This window comes from Gavia stellata, chromosome 1 (genome assembly GCF_030936135.1).
Source record: "Gavia stellata isolate bGavSte3 chromosome 1, bGavSte3.hap2, whole genome shotgun sequence".
Lineage (NCBI taxonomy): Eukaryota > Metazoa > Chordata > Aves > Gaviiformes > Gaviidae > Gavia > Gavia stellata.
The window spans coordinates 3,631,995-3,654,722 of record NC_082594.1 but is presented as its reverse complement, the minus strand read 5'-3'; the positions used below and the strand labels follow the sequence as shown (position 1 = coordinate 3,654,722).

The 22,728-nt window shown below is 45.3% G+C and overlaps 1 protein-coding gene across 1 annotated transcript in view; it reads left to right on the top strand.

The window, feature by feature from the left end:
- Positions 1–12,909: 12,909 nt before the first annotated feature.
- GUCY2F (guanylate cyclase 2F, retinal) overlaps positions 12,910–22,728 on the top strand; it is a 46,832-nt gene continuing 37,013 nt past the window's right edge. Inside the window, exons 1-4 of the mRNA XM_009819639.2 lie at positions 12,910–13,648; positions 15,887–16,188; positions 17,705–18,059; positions 22,425–22,509. Of these exons, the coding sequence (XP_009817941.2) occupies positions 12,910–13,648; positions 15,887–16,188; positions 17,705–18,059; positions 22,425–22,509 (1,481 nt within the window). The remainder of the gene's footprint in view (positions 13,649–15,886; positions 16,189–17,704; positions 18,060–22,424; positions 22,510–22,728) is intronic.

Here is a 22,728-nt window from a genome sequence, read left to right as displayed (position 1 = left end):
CTTGGATCTCACCTCTTAATAGGCTGGAAGAGGGGAAGGATCACATCTGAGTTCAGACCAGCCACCCATGCAGGGACACCTTATACAGTTTGAGGTGCCCTGGAGTATCTGAGACATCTGCATGGTGCTGATGACAGGTATGACCCCTGCCTTTTATTGAAAAGTCAATAAGAGACCATGTGGGACACCTTGGGGGCTTCAGAGGGCATTAGGGAACAAGGTAGGGCTGATTTGTGTGACCACACTCAGGTATTTAGTGGAACAGGAGATGGTCTAGGGCATTAGAGCTGCAGCAGAGCATGCAACGCCTACCTGAGACGTGTCTGACACCACACTGATGTGTTAGACCTGGAGGACATCATATGTGTCACTATATACCTGGGGGTGCAGGTGAATGGAGCTATTCAGCTGCTCCAATGTTTTAAGGGGAGCGGAGTTACTTTCCAGGCTCCCTGATAGCTCCACTAACACTAACTGCCACGGGAGCTTGGGTACCCTGTGGACAATGGAAGCACGTCCTGGCATCAGCTGGAGGGCTCAGACCCACACCAGTGCCGCTGCAGGGGATGCATCTGCCACCAGGCACAGCTGGGAGGGGATTTCTTACCGCTGAAGGGCTGTGCTGGGAGGAAAGGAAGTTTCAAAGGATGTCAGGAAAGGAGGGACAAACTCAATGTCCAAAGCATTTTTGGAGGTCCCAGCTTCTCAGCCAACATCCATTGCTGTTAATCCAAAGAGAGCACTCCCTGGGCCAGCCCCCAGCCCCACTGCTGGGGTGCTGGGCCACTCAGCTCCCCCAGTTTTAAAGCAGGGGCTTCACCTTGCCATCCACACTGCCTTGGCCCTACTGCTCTGGAGAGAACAGCCTTTCTTCCCCTCTCGCAAGGCAGCAGGACGGTGGATCAACCACAGGCTCCACTGCTATCCAACACAGAGCAATGTGAGAGACACAGCGCACCAGGCAGGCAACACCATCCTCCCCGCCCGGCCACCGGGTCCGAGCATCTCTTTAATCATGGCTGAGGGCATTCCCCTTCCCTGGAGGAATGAGCTGGATGTTTTTCAGACATCACGCTTCATTAAGTGTTTTTATAGCATTACTTTGCAGCTGCAGGGTGCAGTAAGCGGGGGGCTGCAGCTCTGACTTCCTCATTAGCGCAAGGACTCTTACGCACATGGCTCGATGAGACCCAGTGATCATCGGAGCAGGAAAAAACTCAGAATAACATAAAATCAGGAGTGGTTATAAGTCTGGCATTTGGGGAGTCCTCTAAACTGTCTGTCATCCTCAGACGTTCACCACGAGGGAAACTTAATTAAAATGAGGCGTTGAGAGAGGCTCGCCACTCTTCTCTCCAGAGCAGTTTACTGCGTAATTGGAGCAGCAAACTGCGCTCAGTGGCTTAGCGGAACAGCCAAGGCTCTTTTGGACAGGAGGTCCCCAAATATGAAAAGAAAGGCTGAAGGCAGTGAAGTATATTTTACCAGTTTGCTCTAAGGATCAAAATCCTGTTGTTGACAGTTTAGTCTGGATGATGAACTGGCAAATCACCCTCACATTGGGTAAAATGTGTGGCTGAGGGAATAGAAACTTCCCCCACCTTGTTGTGCCCTGCTCTTTTGCTTGCAGGTGCTTGCGTCCTGCAGAAATACCTTTCCTGGAAGAAAAAAACAAACCCTCTGACAGACCAGATGCTGACGCATCATGTCTGACTCACAGGGAGCTGACTTTGGTGGGATTTGGGGATGAGCAGGGAATCAGAGGGAAGCCCAGGGACCAAGCTACCCCAGCTGAGTTGCTTTCCAGCCTAACCAGTTGGAAAAGTGTGCAGTCTACCAGCGAGGGAGCGCTCTCTCGTGGGCTACGCAGGGGATGAGCAGAGTTTGTGTCAGCTATGTTGGCTCAGAGGTGATTAATAAAGAAAATAAAGACTGTGGAAGAAAGACATGACATAAGCCAGCACGGCAGTAAAGCGCAACCAGATGTCAGGTTGTTTTGATCTTCTTCTTGAAGAACCAAGGAAGAGGGAAGACAAATGAGCCCCCCAGTGTCAGGGCCACTTTTGGCACCTGCTGTGCTGCTTGAGGCCAGCTGAGATGAAAGGGAAGGTCCAACGTGTCACATGGCTGGGGGCTGTGAGCTGCAGAAGCATGTAGGATAGCTCGCGGCAAGGCATAGACATGCTGGGTTTGCTCTAACTTACCCCGTGTCAGGGTTTTGGCAAAGTACCCAGCACCTGAGGATGGCAGCAGGACCAGGAAATTTCGAGTGGGTGTTCTTCTGCCATTAGTGGTGAACACAAAAAGGAAGAAGAAATGCAGATGATGGATGGGAAGAAGAGCCTGTTAATTGGAACATAATGGTTTGCTCAAGGCTGACTCATATCTCCCCTTTTAAAGTCTTGCAGCCATGCTTCTTATCTTTGCTGTGTGGGTGAAATGATTTGCCTATGGTCTTACAAAAAGCCTGTGGCAAAGCAGGAAACCCTGAAACCAGTTCTCCCACCTCCTGGAGTACCCTCCACCTCTTTGGACCTGCCTTGGTATACTGTGAAGAACACGCAAGTTACTGTGCTCACATCACACCCACATACCCAGCTCTGTTGCATCTCATGGCACAGGAGCTTTCAGAAACTAGAATAGCCACCAGAAAACCCCAGGAAGACAGCTGGAGCCTTTTCCAGCCCAGCTCCAATACATGGAGCTAAGCGAATGTGTAAAATGTTGATTCTTACAGTTAAGCATATCCTTTACTGTATTGATGTTCCTCCTGTCCCAGGAGAACTCCTCCTTGGCCTTTCCACTCAAAGGATAATGCTCAGAGACTGGGATAGCACCAGAACAAGAGTTTGATACTGCTGTGGATGAGCATATTCACTCCATCAGCTGAATACCTGGCAGCATATTTACACTACTCGAGATCCTCCCTGCCAGTCAGCCAGATATTAAATCTTTTGGCAGATCCTCATCTAAACAGTCTAGCGCTCAGGAAAAACAGCATAAATTGCTCAATATGGAGTAAAAGATGGCTTGCATGTATGTCTATGGTCTTGGGGAAGAAGCAGAAGTGACAGCTTTTTGCTGCACTAGCTGCGTTACCTGCTTGGTGTTTCACTCACAGTGATGGTGGTCCAGCTGCAGCTGTGGAAGTGTTTCACGCTCTTTAAAACACAGGAAAAGGTAATCCAGGCTCCAGCGTCTTATTGTATAAGACTACATGTTCCGCTTTCGAGCCAGCTGCATAAAGTAAAGTGGTAGAAGAAAGGAGGCAAAGACTGTGTCCCTTTTTCACAGCACGAAGGCGACAGCGCTAGTAGGAAAAGGCAAGCTGCCCCCCCCATTGCCTTGCCCTTACTAAATCCACCTGAGAAGGAGGCAGTCCTGGAACCTGGGGAAGTGGTTTCTCACCAGACCTCTCTGTTTTGCCCGCCTTTCACAGAATCACAGAATCACTAAGGTTGGAAAAGACCTGTAAGGTCGTCAAGTCCAACCACCAACCCAACACCACCATGCCCATTAAACCATGTCCTGCAATGCCTCGTCTACACATTCCTTGAAAACCTCCAGTGATTGTGACTCCACCACTTCCCTGGGCAGCTTATTCCAGTGTTTCACCACTCTCAGTAAAGAAATTTGGTGTGACTTGAGTCCATTTCCTCTTGTCCTATCACTTGTCACCTGGGAGAAGAGACCAACACCCACCTCTCTGCAACCCCCTTTCAGGCAGTTGTAGAGAGTGATGAGGTCTCCCCTCAGCCTCCTCTTCTCCAGGCTGAACAACCCCAGCTCCCTCAGCCGCTCCTCATCAGACTTGTGCTCCAGACCCCTCACCAGCTTCGTCGTCCTTCTCTGGACACGCTCCAGCACCTCAATGTCCTTCTTGGAGTGAGGGGCCCAAAACTGAACACAGGATTCGAGGTGCAGCCAGTGTGTCTTCGAGAGGGTGTCTTTTTAACACTGCAAGCCTCACAGAGACACTCTGACATCGATTTCAAAGGTCAGATAAGAACTGGCCTGGTCGGGGTTGGAGTCTGGGCTCAGGTCAGATGTGGGACTTCTCGGTCTCCGATGGGGAGCGAAGGTCGATGAAGCTGGAACCATGGAAAGTCAGGACCAGCCCATCAGAGCCAAGGACAGTTTAGGAAGGGGCTTTCCTGACCCACGTCTGATAAATCTCCCTGCAGCTCTCTCTACAGATCCCTGCAGACATTCATGCAGCCTGGCCTGGCCATAGGTAAGCCAGGTGGTTCTTAGGGCAGCAGGTTCGCTGCTTCTCCAGACCTGGATGTTGCTCTTGCCTTTTTCTCCCGTGGCTCTGAGCGTCCAAGATTTCCATTCTGGCTTGCAGATCTCTGAGCAATGACTACCCATGCCTCATGTCTGCTAGCCATCCACAGCAGCGCTGGAGGTAACAGAGCAGCACACACTCAGCCTGAGAGGCTTATCATTATCAGCTTAGGAGATGTAGGTCTTCGGGGAATTTTAATCAGCAGAGACACTTTCACACCCAAAGAGACAAAGATATTATCAATTCCCTTAAATGGGCACCAGAAGAGCTGAGCTGCGGCTCTTGGGATTCTTCCTCTGTTCATCCCGGCTGAAACAAATTGCTCCATGAACCGCGGCGATGCCATGTTGATCCCCAACTGCTAATGTTCCGGCTCTGCAGCCGCAGATGTACTTTGAAAGTTAAATTTCTCTGAAAGATTTCCTTTTCCATGAGGAACATGCTGTTTATTTCTCTCACTGCTCTGGAAGGGACCCTTTGTGATGGCCAACCTGAAAAGCTGTACCAGGACACAGCAGGCTGCTGCTATTTAAAAATGCCTAGCCGTCTTCTGGGTCAGTGCTTATTTCCACCCGTAGTTTTGATGTGTTTTTTCTCTCCCTCTCTCCGAGGGCATGCCGCACTTGCCCTGCTGTAGCGTACCATGCTGCGCAGCAACAGATAATGGGGACTTAGCAAGGTGTTAGCCTGGATGTGCATGCTTCAGATGAGGGGATTAATATCTGGGGGCTTGTTTGGGACTCCTGCAGACTCCAGGTTTGAAAAACGACAATGCTTACACTGGGATTTATCCTTTGTCTTGCATCTGTCAATGTCTTCATTAAATTATAACTCGTTTTAAAAAAAAAAACACATGGTTGTCATGAAGATAGATAGAAGCAATTGATTCCCCCCCTATCTGTGGTTAGTTGAATTGCAGGTATTGCTGGTTATTTGATGGCTGGGGGGCAGTTAGGACTGATTGTTTCTATACCCCCAGGAGGCAAAGAAAAAGAGATACTGGGGGTGTTTTGCTCTGTTATCTCTGGTCTTAGCTTTACTGAAGAGTTGAAGCATGCGTTTAACAGATGTGTCACTCTAGCTGGGTTAACTGAGTTTGAGCATCTGCAACGGTCCAGGTGGTTCGAATGACCCTTGGAAATAGACATCTCAAGGGCTGTCGTTATGAATGACTGTCAAAGGGCACTAAAAAGTAGGTGTGCTCTGAAACTGGGTGCAGTGACCCTCGTTAAGTTTTGTGCAGGCTCTGGAAATGAAGTGAAATCAAAATATTTCCTTCAGAGAGGGTCCTCGGAAAGGCTTTGAATACAGTTTTAAAAAAAACACCAGCAGAAATTCCTACAGGTTAGCTTTTCTGCCAGTCTGAAACAGGGCCAGTTAATTACCAGTAAATTGAGCAGGCACTTGCCCAACCTTGTGGGCACAGAGGGGATTAGTGGGAAGACTCGGGCAGACCATGGGCTTTGCAGGGAGTCAGCAGAGCCAGACTGCAGCCAGGCAGTGACTCTCCCACCACACTGCAATGCAAATCAGCTGCCAGACACTGCCAGAGCAGCTCAGAGGATATATATATGTAACTGAATACATATATATATGTAACTGAAGCAGGAGAGATGAAGCCATCAGGTTGCTGGAGGCTGCTGCCTGCTAAGACCTTCCACCTGCCCAGGAAAGTTCACACCTATCTCATGCTCTGTATTTATTATTTAGTATATATTTATTTATTTATTTATTTTCTGTAACTCCTCATTATGGATGAAGTAGTGTTAGAAAATGGGGATACAAGAAATTATTGCATATGCTGCTGGTGAATTAATGAAGTGTGTTACGACAGAAGAGCTCTTACGCAGTAGAAGTTGGGTGTCGGGGAGCCCAGATTCTGTCAGAGAAGTGATTTAGGGCTGCATGGGCATGCAGCTCAAAGCCTGGGGTGGTTTCTTTCTCTGCTCCTGTATAATCGTCCGTGTAACATCTGGCAGGTCATGCAAAGACCTTGCCTTAAAAATGCTGGCCTAAGTCCTATGTGATAGAAGTCTACAGTTATAACAGAGGCAATATACCTCTTGGGTCTTGTTTCATCCCACACTGAAGAGAACATAAAGCTTTGGGTCTAGTACATGCATTTCCTATGCAGCCGAGGCTAGATAGGTAAATTTGGTGTGTCCTCAGTTTCTAAACAGATAATGATGCTGTTTCTACCCCCAAATACAGGCTAGATGTTTGGGTAGCCTGATAACAGGGGACAAAGGTACATATTGCGATCGCGAAGGCGAGAGCTGGAGGAAGATGTAACACCAGTACTGAATGGCCTGTGCTGCTGTTCTGTATCCAAGTTAAAGTCTCTCCAGCAAACATTTGAAAGCTCAGATATTTAGATAAGGTTGTAATAATGGCTATTTTCTTCAGGCTCCCAAAGATGCCAGAGGCTAGGAGAGATGGGACAGAAGATGTTCTGGGATTATTTCCTCCATGGGGTTTGTAAAGCCTTGGTGTAAAGGCAAGGCAACCCAGTATCATGTTCAAGCTTAATTTTAGGGATAAATGCTGTTTATCAGATCTGGCAGAATCCGATGAATGCTCCAGTGAGGTTCTGTGGTTGCGGGAAAGTTTGCAACATAGCATAGGGTAAGTCATCATGCAAAACTGCAGCCAGCCATTCATGAGTCCATTGACGCATTTGGAAATCTTGTTACCATTCACCGTGAACAGGGTTGGCCAAAACCCATAATTCTTTGTCTGCCAGAAGATTTAGTGTGATATTTTCTTCTTTTTTTTTTTTTGGCTGCACTGTGATGAAGCGATTTATTTTTTAAATATCCAAGGAACTACAAGCTTCCTGAACTTTACAAGTGTGGGGTGGGTTTGCTGTTCCCCTCAGGTTTTCTGTTAAGGCCATCAATGAAATCGTCACTGTCACTGAGCTGCGGTGGCTGGTTTCCAGGCTCCTCGGTGCGGGCCAGGCTTGCAAAGCATATATCAAACACTCACCCGCTTTCAGCTTCCCTGCCTATGAGACAGACCTGCTTGATATCTTTATTCCCAGATAAGACACCTGGCAATTTCTAAGGTCTCCAGACATAGATCCAGACATGTCTGAAGTTTTTTGGAATCTGACATATTTCAAGAAAAACATTTTAGACACATTGGGCAAGAGCTTTTTCAGTTAACACTGCGAGACACTCCAGCTCCTTCAGTACCTGGCTTTAACTTGCTTATTAAAAGTCACTAAGCCTCATGTAAAGAAAATGATGAACAGTAGCCAGTTCTTAGGTTGAATCATAGCTGGATTCTAAGGGGCTTGGAAATGTCCCCTGGAAGAGGAGTGTTTCTCTATGTATTGCTATATAATGAGCTTCTGGAGACAAGGCTGTCAAATTAAACACTCAGGTTTTGATGCCTAAGTAAATACATGTATAAATACCTCATCCGGAGTTACGAGACTGTTTCCTGCCAGCTTGAATATTGACTATCCAAACTACCTGTAACGTCATATATTCCACTAATGCCAGTGCCAGAGACTTCAGATCTCACAGGCTACAAAATCAGCTTCCAAGAAAATCAAATAAACCTCACCATTTTGGGTAAGAAGTGGACTCACTTAAACTTGACTCTACAGAATATTTCAGGGCTGACATATAGCTGCTCTGATGCAAACCAGATAATCTGGAGAAAAAGGGATTCCACTCCACACGCTGGACTGCAACTTGAAACAGGATAATATGGAACAGCAGGCCACTCCCTCCCAAAAAAACCAGCCCCACCAAAACCACAGGACATCAAACCCTTCCTGTGCTGCATGGCCGAGAAACTGATGTCAGACTGGGTTGACACCAAGCTTACTCAAAGTCATGGAAAGGACAAAACGGAGAGGAACTTGTAAAGAATTAAAGGATGGAGGTTAACTAATGCCTGGCAGTTAGGCTGGAGTGATAATAAATCTTGTCAGTCTGACTTCACATAATTTTTGTGATCGAGTCACAAGTCCGGCATGTAAGGTCAAGTGGTGACGTTGTCTTCTTAAACACCTACAAGTTGTCATCCTACTGAAAGGTGATATTGAGAGAGAAAATTAGTGCTACACAGTCAGTGTGTCTGCATCATAAAGAAAATAAAAAATGATTAATTAATATTTTGAAACAAAATAGTAGGTAAGGATACCTCCTCTGGTAGTGTTTTCTAGTGGAGCCTCTGGGATCTCATTTTTTCCAGTGCTGTTCAATAACTGTATTACATTATCTGGAAGGAACAGAAAAATCATTAGTCAGAAAACTTGCAAATTGGTCTGGACCTCTCGTTAAACGGACACATTTGAAAAGTATCCACTAAACTAAAACCAGCCAGGTTTGTATACATCTGGGAACAAAGAATTCATACCACGCTTCCAAGGCAGAGGTTCCCATTAAGGAAAGCAGAGGTCGGCTTGAAAAGGGCGATGCTGCAAATCTGTTCATCTGAGCTACAGAATTAAAGTGGAGAAAAATCAAATAGGTGATAAAAGATGCTATCACCTCTATATTCAGCATTAAGGAGTGAGGCTCACTAATGGATCCTGTTTCTCATTTAGTAAAGAGAAGGAAAATTTAAAATGAATGTCAAAAGAGCGTTGCAAGCATGAAATCCTGAAAGTGTGCTCTATGGCAAAAGCCTTAAGGAGCTGTTTGCTTATTTTGCTCGGAGGATGACTAGGATGTGAGCTAATTACGGTGTGCAAATGTCTACAGGGAGGTGATATTTATTGTGCTTCCTGGTTTTTTGTTTTGCAGGCAAAGGTGGAGCGAGAGCCAGTTGCAGGAAGCTGAAGCCAGACACACTAGACGTTAAGTGGGTATTTTTAATGTTGAGGGTAATTAACAGTTGGAATAATAGATGTGGGAACCTGGCAGATCCTCCAAGGCTGGAGCTTTTAATTAAGGCTCGGAGGACGTGAAGAAACGCTAACGCAAACGTTGCCATGCTGCTCTCCCTCGATTTTTCTCTATAATCAGTGGAGATATGAGACTTTTCTGCAAGGAGAATCAGAACAGGAGCTCAGCCTTTGCCCTGTCTCTCTCTGCTGGCTGCAGAGGCTTTCCAGAGAAATCAGCTTTATTCAGCGGTACCCTCTGGTATAATTCATTACAGAACACATTTTATTTCCAGAAGAGCTCAGAGCAGCAGCAGCTCCTGGGAGGCTGTTTGGCCAGGCTGGTGTGGGAGGTCAGACCGAGAGATTAGAGCACCCTCTTCTGCTCTGAAAATTTAAAGCAAAGCGATGATCTTACAGGTTTTTTCCAACCTTAATGATTCTGAGTGATTCTGATTCTGTGATACAGCTGTGGCTTCACCTTCCCATGGGAAACGTTATGGCTGCATGAACGCGCGCGCATCGCGCACTCACTTTCAGTGAGTACGGAAGAGTTCTGGGAACTGACCCCATAGCGTGCAAATAACACAGCGTTGCAAAGAAATCTTCGCTCTGTGAGGTGGTTGCTGTAATAATGATGAGCTTAAGACGTGAGAAAAAAGCAAGGTTTGGAGGCATATGCAAGGTTTTAAACTTTAATGTTAATTCCAGCCAGATGAATTACCTTATTAACACTTTTTTTTTGCCTCAGATGCTTGATTTACCTGGCTTGTTTACTAGTGAGGCAAATCAGGCAACGCCTGGACCTGAGCTTGTTTTGCAAAGGTTTGAGTGTTATCCCCAGCCCTGGATACCCTGAGCATGGGACAGACGTGGCTGAGCTATTTGGGATAACCAGCTTCTCCTGCGGAGGGTGGATTCCTGCCGCTGTTATTACTTGGTTGCAGGAGGGTCTTTTCTTTCACTGGCAAACAAGAAGCAGAAGAAAAGGGAGAAAGTGATAAAGGTTGATACCCATTTGGCTATGGAAAAATATGAATCGTTAAGGGTCAGAGTAATCACGCTAATAAATAGACCTCCAAGTTGGTTATTTTTTAATCTTTCATTGTTGGGTGCCTGACCCGCATTTTTTCCAACACGGGAGATTTTAATGCTATCAACATCCCCTAGAAGTGAGTCACTGGAGTTTTGCAGCTGGTCCAGGAGATTTTGAGACTGCTGACCCTGAGTGGAATTAAACTGTGCAGCACTGCTGACGGTACCAAAAGAAATGAGACAGCAGTGAGCATAGGTATATGGATAGCGATGTAGGTATATTTGTATACGGATAAATCAAACTTCTAAGCTCAGTTCAAAAAATCAGACTCCTAGCTGCAAGAACTTTATTTAATTTCATGCTTTGATCAAAACCCAGTGTCAAAACCTAATGCAATAGTAGCACACAAGGCAGCGTTCTCAGTTCAGGCTTGATATTAGTGTCTCTTTTAGGCACTTTCCAAATGCAAAGTAATATTTGGTAATTCCTAACAATTTTTTTGAGTTGTACAAGTCTTCAATGAAGCACGTGTCCAGGAACCTTCCTAGATCTGGGCCGTACAAGGAAATCAATGAATGGAAGGAAATGAATGAAATGAAGGGAGAGAGCTGCTCTCTCCCACTGCATCTGAAAGACTTTGTGGCTTCCCGTCATCATTAGTCATGAAGAGGGAACTGCTCCTGACCACACACCAATGAGACGTGTATAATTTATATGATATATTTGAAGTTAATACTGTTAAAAGGTTGAATTACAAATGGTTCCCTCTAGACCACAGGCGCTGGTCCTGTGACCTCAGCTAAATTATTGTAAAGGGCTTCCTAGCTAGGACAGGCGTGGAGACATTCAAGGTCTTTCCAGGATGACAGTTTTATTGCCAGGTTCAGTGGGGAAGGAAGGTGTCTGGGAGTGTGGAGATGGTTATTGGAGGGCTCAGCTGTAGGGAGATATCTAGAGGACCCAGGGAAATAACCAAGACTTTGATGCAAGTGTAAAAAGCTCTGTGCGTGTCATGACGGGTACAAGGGAGAAACGAGGAAAAGGGGAACGTAATGCATCAGCAGGATGGTAAAGCCTGAAATCAAATATTCTGCTTACCCCAAACCTAAAACAGCTCTTGTCTCTGCTGCTTACAGGGCAGAAGAAGAGCTATCCCTGCTGCGGTACAGAGAGACTTAAGGAGCTGTTCTGCAGGGGCAGATCCCAGGAGCTAAATCCCACTAATCCAAAGGCAGAGCTTTAAGATGCCCTCCCTACAATTACTAAGTTAGATATGAGTACATCTCTGCACTGAGGCAGTTCAGAGTGAGGCAGTCGGGGTGTTCTGCAAGACCTTCATCAAGGAACAAAGGGCCTGGGGGGATGTACCCCAAGTCAGGAAATCCTGGAGGAGAAGGTTGGCCCTCACTACAAGGAACATAGGAAGCTTTTGACACGGCGTGGAGGGTCCCAGAGCACCCACCCAGTTGGAGTGGCCCATACAAGCAAGAAGTTGAAGGAGGTGGACACCCAAGCGCACTTGCATGGGAGGCTGACCATGCATCACCTCTCCTTGAAGCGGGACCCACGTCCAAGGATAGCCACTGCCACCGGTGAGAAGCTGCTCTGCTGATGGGTGGCTCCTTCTGGAGGGCTCTCTCCATCGGGCTAGAGGAGCTGTGGGTGCATTTACAGCACACGCTGCACTGCGGTGCTCTGCATTGCATGTCTGGGTGCCTGAGGATCCAGGATAAAAATACTTCTCCAGTAATGAACAGGTAAGCTGGTGTAAGGGGCCTGCTATTTTTAGAGCACAAACCTTCTTGCATCAGCAAATTTTCTAAGCCACGGGGTGACACTGCGGATGGAGGGGAGACTGTTGTGGATTTGTGATTTCTGTGCCTGGCTGTGAAGGGTGAGGTTGTTATTCCCAAAAAAATCTATGGCTCCTAGTCTTTAACCAAGAAAATTTTAAGCCAAGAGTGAACGCAAAGCTTTTGCCCTGAGTTATTAAACAGTTCTTTATCTAAATTCAAATCATAATCCTCCTTTTCCCTCATTTTGTGATTACCTGTTTATCCACCTTTCGTTTTTGCCACGTCTAAGAGCTCATGGTAGGAGTTGTCCTTGAAAAACCTTTTCAGAAAGTTTGAAAATCATGTGCATGTACATATGTATGTCTAAGTATATGTTTATATGGGTCTATATGTGTGTATGTGCGTATTTATGTTTGTATGGGCTCTGATTCATATTTAAAACTCACTGAGGATTTTGGATTGGCAAAAGTTGCTGGCTCGGTGCCTTTCACCTTTTTATTTTCTTATATGTCCATGTGATTTAGGAATTATCCTTCCAAAGAACCCAAAACATATTGTATCCATAGGTGGTGTTTACTGCTGCAAACAAAGCAGACTCACTCTTCGCTGCCTGGTTTCAGAACATATTACAAAGCATTTTAAAATGTTTATATAAGTGTGCATTTAAGGACTATGGTGAGTTTAACTGCTGCTGGTTTGGACACTTGTCTGCGTGGTGCAGTGGCTTGTGTGGTGCATGTGCACGTGTCTGTGCAGGGTTTTGGCACCGCACAGACTTGCACCTTGAGAACTGTTGTGTAATTTGGGCCTGACTCAGCTGTATCAACATGCACTGAACAAATACGTATACAGGAAGGCAAATGTAATCTACTTTTCTTCCAGCAGCTGGTAATGCACTGCCTGGCTTCCTGAAGAACTCGGCGCAGACCTACCCACCAGTAAAACAATGTCATTTCTCCAACTGTGTCCTAACAGTTTGTTCTGGGTGCTGTCAAGGCACGTTAAATTGCATCAGTTCAATTCTGGAAATTCATCCAAGACATTTTTCCAGGCTCTCTGGTGGCTGCTGTTGGGAATAATCCTACTTTGCTCTCCAGCACATTGTTCTGTTTTTAAAATTGGATTGCTCGGACCCTGGAACTGTGACCCCTTCTTTTCCAAAGCCTTTCCCCACGTGGCTGCCAGGATAGCAGTGGGACGAATAAGCAAAGATCCTTCACTAGATCTTGGCCACAGGCTGGATTATGTGGTCCTGCAAGAAGAATGTGAGACATCAAGAGCTCTAGTTAGATTCATTGACTTTGGAAAGCTTTCCTCAGCTTTCATAGGCCCTCTGAACCCTGGCTTCTGTGAGGTGGCTACACTTTTAGGGGAAAACTGGAATAAAGCCATCTTCTCATGGATGTGCATCAATTATAAACTGGATTCCACCATCCACCACCCTACATTTGCAAGGACCCTGCCATCTCCAACCCGCGTTTTGTTTACAATAATGAAATATTTTAACTGGGCTCATGTTGGCATCATTGCTTCCAATGAGGATATTTGGATGGACACAGCTAACAAGTTAGCGAGTGCACTCAGGAACCAGGGGCTTCCTGTAGGCATTGTTACATCCATGCGTAAAGGAGAAAAAGGCATTGAAGACACCTGGAATGAGATTAAAGAAGTTGACGGCATTAGAAGTAAGTGCTTTGAGTCCAATTCCTTTTTTTTATTTTGTCTGGGCTAGGACTGCACTGTTATCCAATGGGCATAGCTTAGCGAATTAAATTTTGAAGTCAATTAAGTCAAGCAGAATTTTATCTCTGACCTTAATGGAGCCAGGGCTTCACGTAAAGGAATGCTGGGCATTTTGCATGTGACAGAGATAGGGCAAAATAATCTTCTACAACATGAAAGATTATGTCCAGCTTGTCTGAAAAAAGAGTATTTAGTAGATGGGTGTCTGTGCTTGACCCTGTCAAGTGTAATGAGTGGCTTATAGGAAGGTTTTATATCTATGGTGTTTTGGATTATGGATTATCAAAAATCTCATGCTTCGATGCTATGTCCTTGCTACCTGGGTTCAATGAAGGTATCAGAAGGGAAAACCAGTGTTATACACCACATACTAAAGCAGTGGAAGGGCCCTTGTTGATGTACAGCATGTAGTAAAGGATGATCTTTTTTCTCTTGAGAAAATGTGAGAAAAAAGTACTGTTTTTCTGATTCAGAGCCTTTTTATGAAATCTGTGATGGAGCTCTGATCCTGGATGTACACCTCTGCAGTCAGCACTGTGAATCCAGATAAAGATGCATTTTAATGAAGACTTTGATTTTTATACCAAAGGCTACGAAGGGTAGCACGGTGTTTTCTAACTTGGTGTTTGATCAGTGCTCAAATCTATGCTTGAGACCAAATCCGCCTTGGGTGGGTTCATCTCATCACGAACCCAGCTCTCCATGTGAGTTAGAGTTGATGGGCTCCTTTCATAAGCAATGGAGAGAACCAGTCTCTCTTCAAACATGTTTCATCTCACCAGCTTAAGCTCTCTGCTATACAATGGGATGAATCATTGCCTAGAAGTACCCATTTCTTTCCTGTAATTCAGCAACCTGAAAATGTTCTTGCTCAACTTCTGCTTTGCCAGGGTTGCTTTTTCTGCTAAGGAGAGACCACAGCTACTCTAGAGAACCTACTCCCTCCTGGTTTAGTAGCAGGCAGGTCTCCTTTGCAACTTTCCTTCCCATCACTGCCCTACTTTGCTCCTCTCACTGACTGTGTTTTGAAATGCTGTCTTGGATGAAAGATCAGAAGTGCTTCCTTTCATGAAGGGCCAGTGAGCACCGTGGAAGGCCTGTTAAACAGATTTCAGATCTCCCCACCAGACACGGGGACACTGGCCCCATGGGATTTTGCAGGCAAAGACAGAGACTCAGGGACAGCCAGACATGGACCAGATGTTGCCACGCAACACAGTACCCAACCTAAAATCTGTATATATGGTGACAGGGTGAACTGGTGAAGCTTGGGAACTGCTAATGACTGTGTGGTGTCTGTCAGCTCAGGGCACAAAAAGGGAAAGCTCATGTATTTCAGTCAATGACAACAATGACCATGACTACCCATCACGTTAGCCTGTGCCTTGCTTTTGTCAAAATTTCTCTCCACTCCTCCTTCTGTATGGCTTCACGAATGGGAAATGCTCACAGCCTCCTTTGCTAGATGTTGCAGACCTCCAGAGGTTGAACAAAATTGGTGTAGCTCCCAACTTCCTCAGCACATAACATTGGTGGGGGACCATTAGAGTCTGGCCTGATACAGCAGTTCAGACAGCCCTTTCTTTGTGGGGAGGGAGCTATTTTGTGTTGAAAACCCCAAACTGATGTTGTGGTTTAACCCCAGCCATCAACTAAGCACCACGCAGCTGCTCGCTCACTCCCCCCCGCAGCAGGATGGGGGAGAGAATTGGAGAAAATGTAAAATTCATGGGTTGAGATAAAAATAATTTAATAGGACAGAAAAGGAAGAAAATAATAATAATAATGACAAAGGAATATACATAACAAGTGATGCACAATGCAATTGCTCACCACCCGCTGACCGATGCCCAGCTGGTGCCCGAGCAGCGGCCATGCCCCCCCAGCCAATTCCCCCCAGTTTTTTTTGTTCAGCATGACATCATGTTTGGGTCAGCTGTCCTGGCTGTGTCCCCTCCCAACATCTTGTGCACCTGGCAGGGCAGTGTGAGAAGCTGAGAAGTCCTTGACTTAGTGTAAGCACTGCTCAGCAACAACTAAAACGTCAGTGTGTTATCAACATTATTCTCATCCTAAATCCAAAACGCAGTACTACACCAGCTAGTAGGAAGAAAATTAACTATCCCAGCAGAAGCCAGGACAATGGATTAACAACACTGTCTGCCATCCTTGTGTTTCAGTTATACTCCTGTGCATGCATTCTGTGCTCGTTGGAGGGGAGGAACAGGCCACCTTGCTCACAAAAGCCCTGGAAATGGGACTAGCAGATGGAAGATACGTCTTTGTTCCGTACGACACTTTACTGTACAGTCTTCCTTACCAAAACAACTCATTCAGCATCTTTGATAACGACAGCAAGCTCCAGGAAGCATATGATGCTGTGCTGACTGTCACACTGGAGTCTGGAGAAAGGACTTTCTATGATGCATTCAGGGAAGCTAAAGAAAGTGGTGAAATAACCAGCGATTTGGAAGCCACCCAGGTAAATATTCTTTCCCTCAGGCTTTTCTGGGACCTGATAATGGGAGACATGAAACAAACAATAATTGTAGAGAAAGTACAGCTGAGGGACAACCCAGACTGCGTGCTTTTATTTTGAGAAAAATATGTTGAAAGTTGGATGTGGTCTGCATTTGTTTGGGAAGGATATTTGTCCTTAATGTCTGGCAATCTAACTCAGTTATTTCAACTGCAGGACCATGCCGGGAATTCAAGAGAAAGGGGTTGTCTCTGAGGCTCTCAGATTTGGTTTCCTACGTGCTAACTGCAGTAGGCCCAAGCTGAAGAGGTGTTTCCTAAGGTGGATAAAGTCTATGGAGTTTTTAAGGCACCAGAATAAGATGTCTGCATGTATAAGAATCTGGGGGGATGTGACAGACAAACGAAATACTGGATGCTTCTAGAAGGAAATACTTAGGATCATTGTTGCCTCATCTTTTCAGCACTATAGTCAAAGTTATTCTAAATGTCACCATAAAATAATGAAGTCAGTTGCGACCTTGTAAACATTGCAAGAAGAATTGGGGTATCTGTCATACTGATGAAGAGATGCAGGATTCAGCTGAGCCAATCTTCAAATCTCACTGTGATCTTTCAAATAATTATAAGCACTTTTAAGGCATGATTTATCAGATCTGCATGGATGTCTACTTTAGGAGGAGATGAATCATGCCTTGAAAGCATTCATTTCTTTCCCTTCATTATAATGAGAGTCCAGGTTAACTATATTGCGTGTAGGGTTCTTCACGATAAGTGTCTACATCTGGTCAACGAATCCCACCACAGATACCAAATTCTGTGGCTCCCAACAGCACTCCTCATTTTATCATGAGTGTATATGGCTATAATCTCTCTTCACCTACCAACTGTGAATGACCATGTGATTGCAAAAGCCACCGTGTGTATTTTTAGGGCAGGGGAAATTTTTAGGTTCTTAAATCAAGTTGGGCACAGAAGGGAGCAATGAGAGGAGAAAAGGCTCTGGTACCCTAGAGAATGAGTTTGCTATGGCTCTGCTTCATGGTTTTTATGCCTTAGGAATAAACAATGCTCTGACAGAGAGAACCAATCCTTTGGGCATGACATTTTTCCTAGCTGGGCAGGGAGGCGAGCCTCTGGCTTTGATCTTCTATTTGCAGAAGATGTTTTAGCACAGTGTTTTGAGGCAGGCTGTGATAAAATGCCAGCTGTACATCAGGCTCAGAGTCTTGGCTCTTCCCATGATAAAGCAATTTTACATAGTTTTAAAAATATTTTGAAATTGTATTTTGGGAAGCAATCGTAAGAGAAGACAGATATTCAAAGTCACACATATATTGGGCCGATCCAGAGCTCCCTTCGACCTAAGATTCTTCAAACCCATTACTCTGTGAGCCTTAATGCTCAGGTGTCTCAGTTCTCGAGTTTACAGCTTAGCCAGTGAGACATCTTTCGCCACAGATCTCAAACCAGAGGCTGGCAGCAGTATATCCTGACCATGATTTCTCCTGTGTTTTTAGGTTTCTCCACTTTTTGGAACAATCTATGATGCCATTTACTTCATGGCAATGGCTTTAGACAGTGCTCGGAGGAAAGGAGTCAGAATTTCAGGAGCTAACATAGCTGAGCACACAAAAAACTTCAGTTTCCCTGGATTTAGTCACTGGATAGAGACAGACAACTGTGGGAAGGGGCTGAGCAACTATGTGATACTGGACACAGATGGTCATGGGAACCAGCTCTTCCCAACCCACTTGCTGGACATGTCTTCAGACTCTGTGAAGTCCCTAGCCCGGGCCATCCACTTTCCTAGTGGAGCTCCACCCAAGCCAGACTCCAGCTGTTGGTTTGATCCAGATGTTCTCTGCACTGGAGGTAAGAAAGACAAAAAAACAGGGTCAAATGACATTGGGTCCATGCTTCTTATTTATTTCATCTTACTCCAGGGGAGAGCACCCCAAAGAGAAAACCCTAAACTCAAGAAATTCATATAAATATGACCAGTCATCATGCTGTTTGTAAAGGGAGTCCTATACAGAGATCCCACTATTGATCCACAAGACTCTCTTATTGCTTGTTAGGTCAATAAGGTTGTTGCCACTGTTGTGTGCTGGAAAGAGTTTTCCAGGTCTGACAGTCAACATCTGCCTATTTTGATAGCAATCAATATATGCCAGAGGCTCCAACCAGCACCGTGTCCCTGTTCTTCTGAGGGACAGGGCACTAAGAGGATTTGCATTGAAGACAGCCTGAGAGAGCTGCACAACAGCAGAAGCTCTCACCATCTCTCCTGGTTAACCCCAGCTTCTTTATCCAGTTAGCTATGCAGCTTTAAGGATCATCAGAGCTCACCTCATCAAGAAAAGATGATAACCATTATGCAAAATAATTTGAGTTACCGTAGACAACAGAGGTGGTAATTGAAGACTTAGGGGCAGAGATATCTCTGCTTCCTGGGTTTGCGAGACTGGGCACTGCTTTTCCTTATGATTTTTAATTTGAGGCAACTCTGGTGCAGTATTAAAGTTCACAGGGAAACCAAAATCTCAGGGTAGGATACTTAGCCTCCACTTGACATATTTACTTATAATACTAAGCATTTACTCCTACTGCTCCAGGATATGACTTAAACAGACAAAATTAACCACATCTACAGAATAGTTCATTCAGCAGCTGAGAAAAACATTCCCCTTGGCTCAGCCATAGCTGGTTTAAATCAGTGTTGCTCCATGGAAACTGGAGATGTACTGATCTTAGAGCAGCTGGCAAGCTATAGAAGAGATGAATATAATGCTACCATACATCTAATTTTGCACTGCTACTAGGAATGGCATAGCAATTTAGCTTTCTATTGCAGTCTATGGAAAAATCCCACTGATTTTTAGAGAGATCAGATATTATGTTCACACCTTTACAAAAGCATAAAGCTCTAGGCATTTGTCAGTGAAGTGGTAATTTATGATTATTACTAATATTTCAGAGACTGAATTTTATGGCTAGAATTAAATCCAGGCTTCAGTCTGGCTTTTGTATGGAGTTAGGGTTGGAGGGGAGTTGGATGTGAAGCTGCTAGGCTGCTGTGGTTCCTGACCCCAGGACCACCAGGAGTGGGGCTGAGCAGATGCTCCCACTACACGTGCGCACACACACACACAGAGTGTAGACACAGCCAGTCACCAACAGTCTGAGACATACTGGAGAGCGATGCATTTACAGGCACCACTACCCACAACCAGCATTGCCGAAACATGGACAACACGTAAGTCCTGATCCTGTTCTTATGCACCAGCTAATCAGGCTCCAAGCTTGCTAGCACATGTCACAACTCCAGCCCCTGCATACACATAAATGCATCCTCTGGTAGATGGTCCAGACCTGTAATTCCCCCATAGACAGCTCTCAAACCCTCTGGTCTCTGCAGGAGCCCGTCTCCAGACTTGTGGTCTCTCATGGGTTGCAGGCTCCAGGACCTCTTATCTTACTGGTTGGTTAGGCTGACTTGAAGTCTGCAAATGTCACACACAGGCAGAATAAAGAGCACCCTCATCCAGGAAAAAAATCAGGAACAGGAGTTAAGAAGAAGGTAGGTCAGATTGTGATGACAGGTGCAGGGTTTGGCTGGAAAAATGCACAACGCGCTTATGGGTGACCAGCACCCCATGCTTGAGCCTCCCCAACTCACCTCCATCCGTCCCTTTCTCCATTTTTTTCCCTTCCTCTAAACATCCCATAAGAAGTTTCATATACTCCTGTAGTCCCCTTAAAGCGTCCCCTAATGAGTTTAACACAATCCCACAAGTCCCCTCAAGTATGCCCTAAGTTTGCTCTTTCCCATGAGCCCATGATAACCTTGCTTTCACTTCTGATTATTTATAAAGTTCTGGTTGAGCTTCCTCAAGGCTTTGCATCGTTCCTGCAATCACCCATCTGTGACATGAACGCTCTGGTCTTTGGTATTGCTTTTGCTATCTCCCATTCCTTAGGGTTTGTTTATCTGGGTGTTTATTTTTTACTTTTCTTGTCCTTTTACTGTCTCTTGTTCACCCCAGCGAATTTCGTGCTCCAACCAGCTCTTGCTCTCATCTTATCAGATGCTGCTTCAGTAAATGAAACTGGATTTGGATGTTTTCCAGCTGTGGAAGAGTCCTCATGTCATGATGTGTACTACTTCAAGCAAAGGACATGACCAGGGAGAGACCCTTTGCTATTTCTTGGTTTTCTGCACTGCTTTTCAAGCACCACGTTGCCTTAGAGTCCTCTAAAGTATGGTCAAGCACTTTGGGGTTATAAAATGCAATGGTAATAAGCAAAAGGATTTCTCTGAGGCTATTTCCCTGTTTGAATATATAAGAGAGCATTAACAAACTCCACATTATTCCTACCACATTGTGGTCTGGGTTACAAATTTTCTCTGAAAATGTTAGAAGGCCATGCAGAGATGTGAGATGGGACTTTCATACCCCTATACTTCATCACTGGTTTGTCCAAGAGGCAGCTGCTCCTTTGTCCAGCAAGAAAATCAACCCATGCCCCAGTGACTGGGCTATTTAAAGCTCGTTCTCTCTTTAATAACAACTTTCCTAGCAGGCAACCACAGCTCCAGAGTACCAGATCTCCTGCAAGTCTACCTCTAAGCTGATCCGCTCCCTACTTTTCCATGGATTTAGCATTGTGCAAGATGTTTATGGGGTGTGTTCTGGCTTCACACTCACACCAGTCCTTTTGGAGGGGGGAACATCTTTGGCAGCTCCCTTGCCTCCTAGGGATGAACACTGCTTTGCTGTCACCTGCTCTTATGGGGACTGGCAACACTTTGACTTTGTCTATGCACGAAGAACAAACCCTGGCCTCCAGGCCAGCTTGGTGTGGTCTTGCTCATTGCTGTATTCAAGGTGAGCACCTCCTGGAGAAAGCTGGCTGTGTCTCCATTGCACTTTGGTGGAGTGAAACCTTGGTCTACATCCACACTGTCTGCAAGGTGGACAAATGGGTGTGAAGTATCCGCTCTATTGTGCCCAGATTTCTTCTCAGATGGAGGTGTACAGGGCTAGTTCCAGGCTGGAACATGAAAGCAGAGTGACTTCTTATATAGAATCATAGTACCATAGAATCATAGGATGGTTTGGGTTGGAAGGAACCTTTAAAGATCATCTAGTCCACCCCCCCTGCCATGGGCAGGGACATCTTTCAGTAGATCAGGTTGCTCAAAGCCCCGTCCAACCTGATCTTGAACACTGCCAGGGATGGGGCATCTACAACTTCTCTGGGCAACCTGTTCCAGTGTCTGTGTGAGGACAATCAGGGACTGGGGCCCTGGGCTGAAGCAGAAAGTAAGTCCAAACTGGGCAGGAAAATTTCGGCTGAAGTGATCTGTCTGTTCCTGAAAAGAATGTTAATTTTCAAAAAATTCTGCAACTTTCACTGGGAAGCTGTAGGTCTCAGTGCTTGCAAAAAAGCCTGCGATTTAGGTGCAAGAGTGACTTAGAGTTAGAAACCTTTTATCAACCCAAATTTCTCCATGCTTGTTTGTGTTTAAGGATCTCTGAACACAGACAGAATAAAATAGAAATAAACAGAAGACAGAAGAGACAGAGACAGCAAACACGCCCCGCTGGAATTTAGTTCGTCCACTTATGTCAGCTTTCCTTAGCTCTCTAGCAAAGACACTCATGAGCAAAGTATGTGTCTCCAGTACTTTCTGTTGATGGGCCCATTGAGGAAGACATCAGCCTTCTCCTCCTTCTCTTCTGCTCTTTTCAGCATTAGAAATCTGTAGCAGGGAATGAAAAATCCCAGATGGGCTGGTGACTCACAGTGGCCGTCAGTTTGGTACCACATGATAAAGATTTTTCAGCGTTTCAGTTCCTGGAGAGAAGAGGGTCAAATGTTCAAAAGTTATAAACTTTGGAGAAGTTGCCTCTAAAACTGAATACTTTCCTGTGTGTCCAGCCTTTAGTTACTTGAAGAAAAACTATTTTTCCACTGATCCAGGGCTCTAGGTCTGGTATAAAAAAAAAGTGTATGGAAATAAATGATTAAAGTAGTTACAGTCTCATGTAAGTAAAGTCAGTAAGTACTTGTGTATTCACAAATTAACATTGCATAAAAATTGTCTTCTAGCATTCTCCTGGCTGAATATTTGACTTTCTAGTCTAATGGTCTGATATTAATATTTTCAATAATATTGCCTAAATCAAAGGGATTTTCTAATTCACTGATTCTTTTCCCCTCTTTGCACAGGGATTGAGCCTACAGTCATGGTTTTGGGAGTAATGCTGATATTTGCCTTGGTGCTTTGTGCTGTGGGCCTGGCTTCTCTCATCAGGTGAGAATTGCAGTACGTATTTGACCAGGTGCCACTTTTGGCTTCTGTGGGAGACTTGCACTTTAGCCAGCGGTTTAGACCACGTGAACTCATAGGTTTGATTGTGGTCTTTCCTCTCCAGCCACATATATCTTCACTTTATTAAGTGATAGTGGTTTGAGCACTGTGGGCATTGGTTCTGCAGTCTCAGGAGCAGCCATCTTACCCTTAATCCAGTCC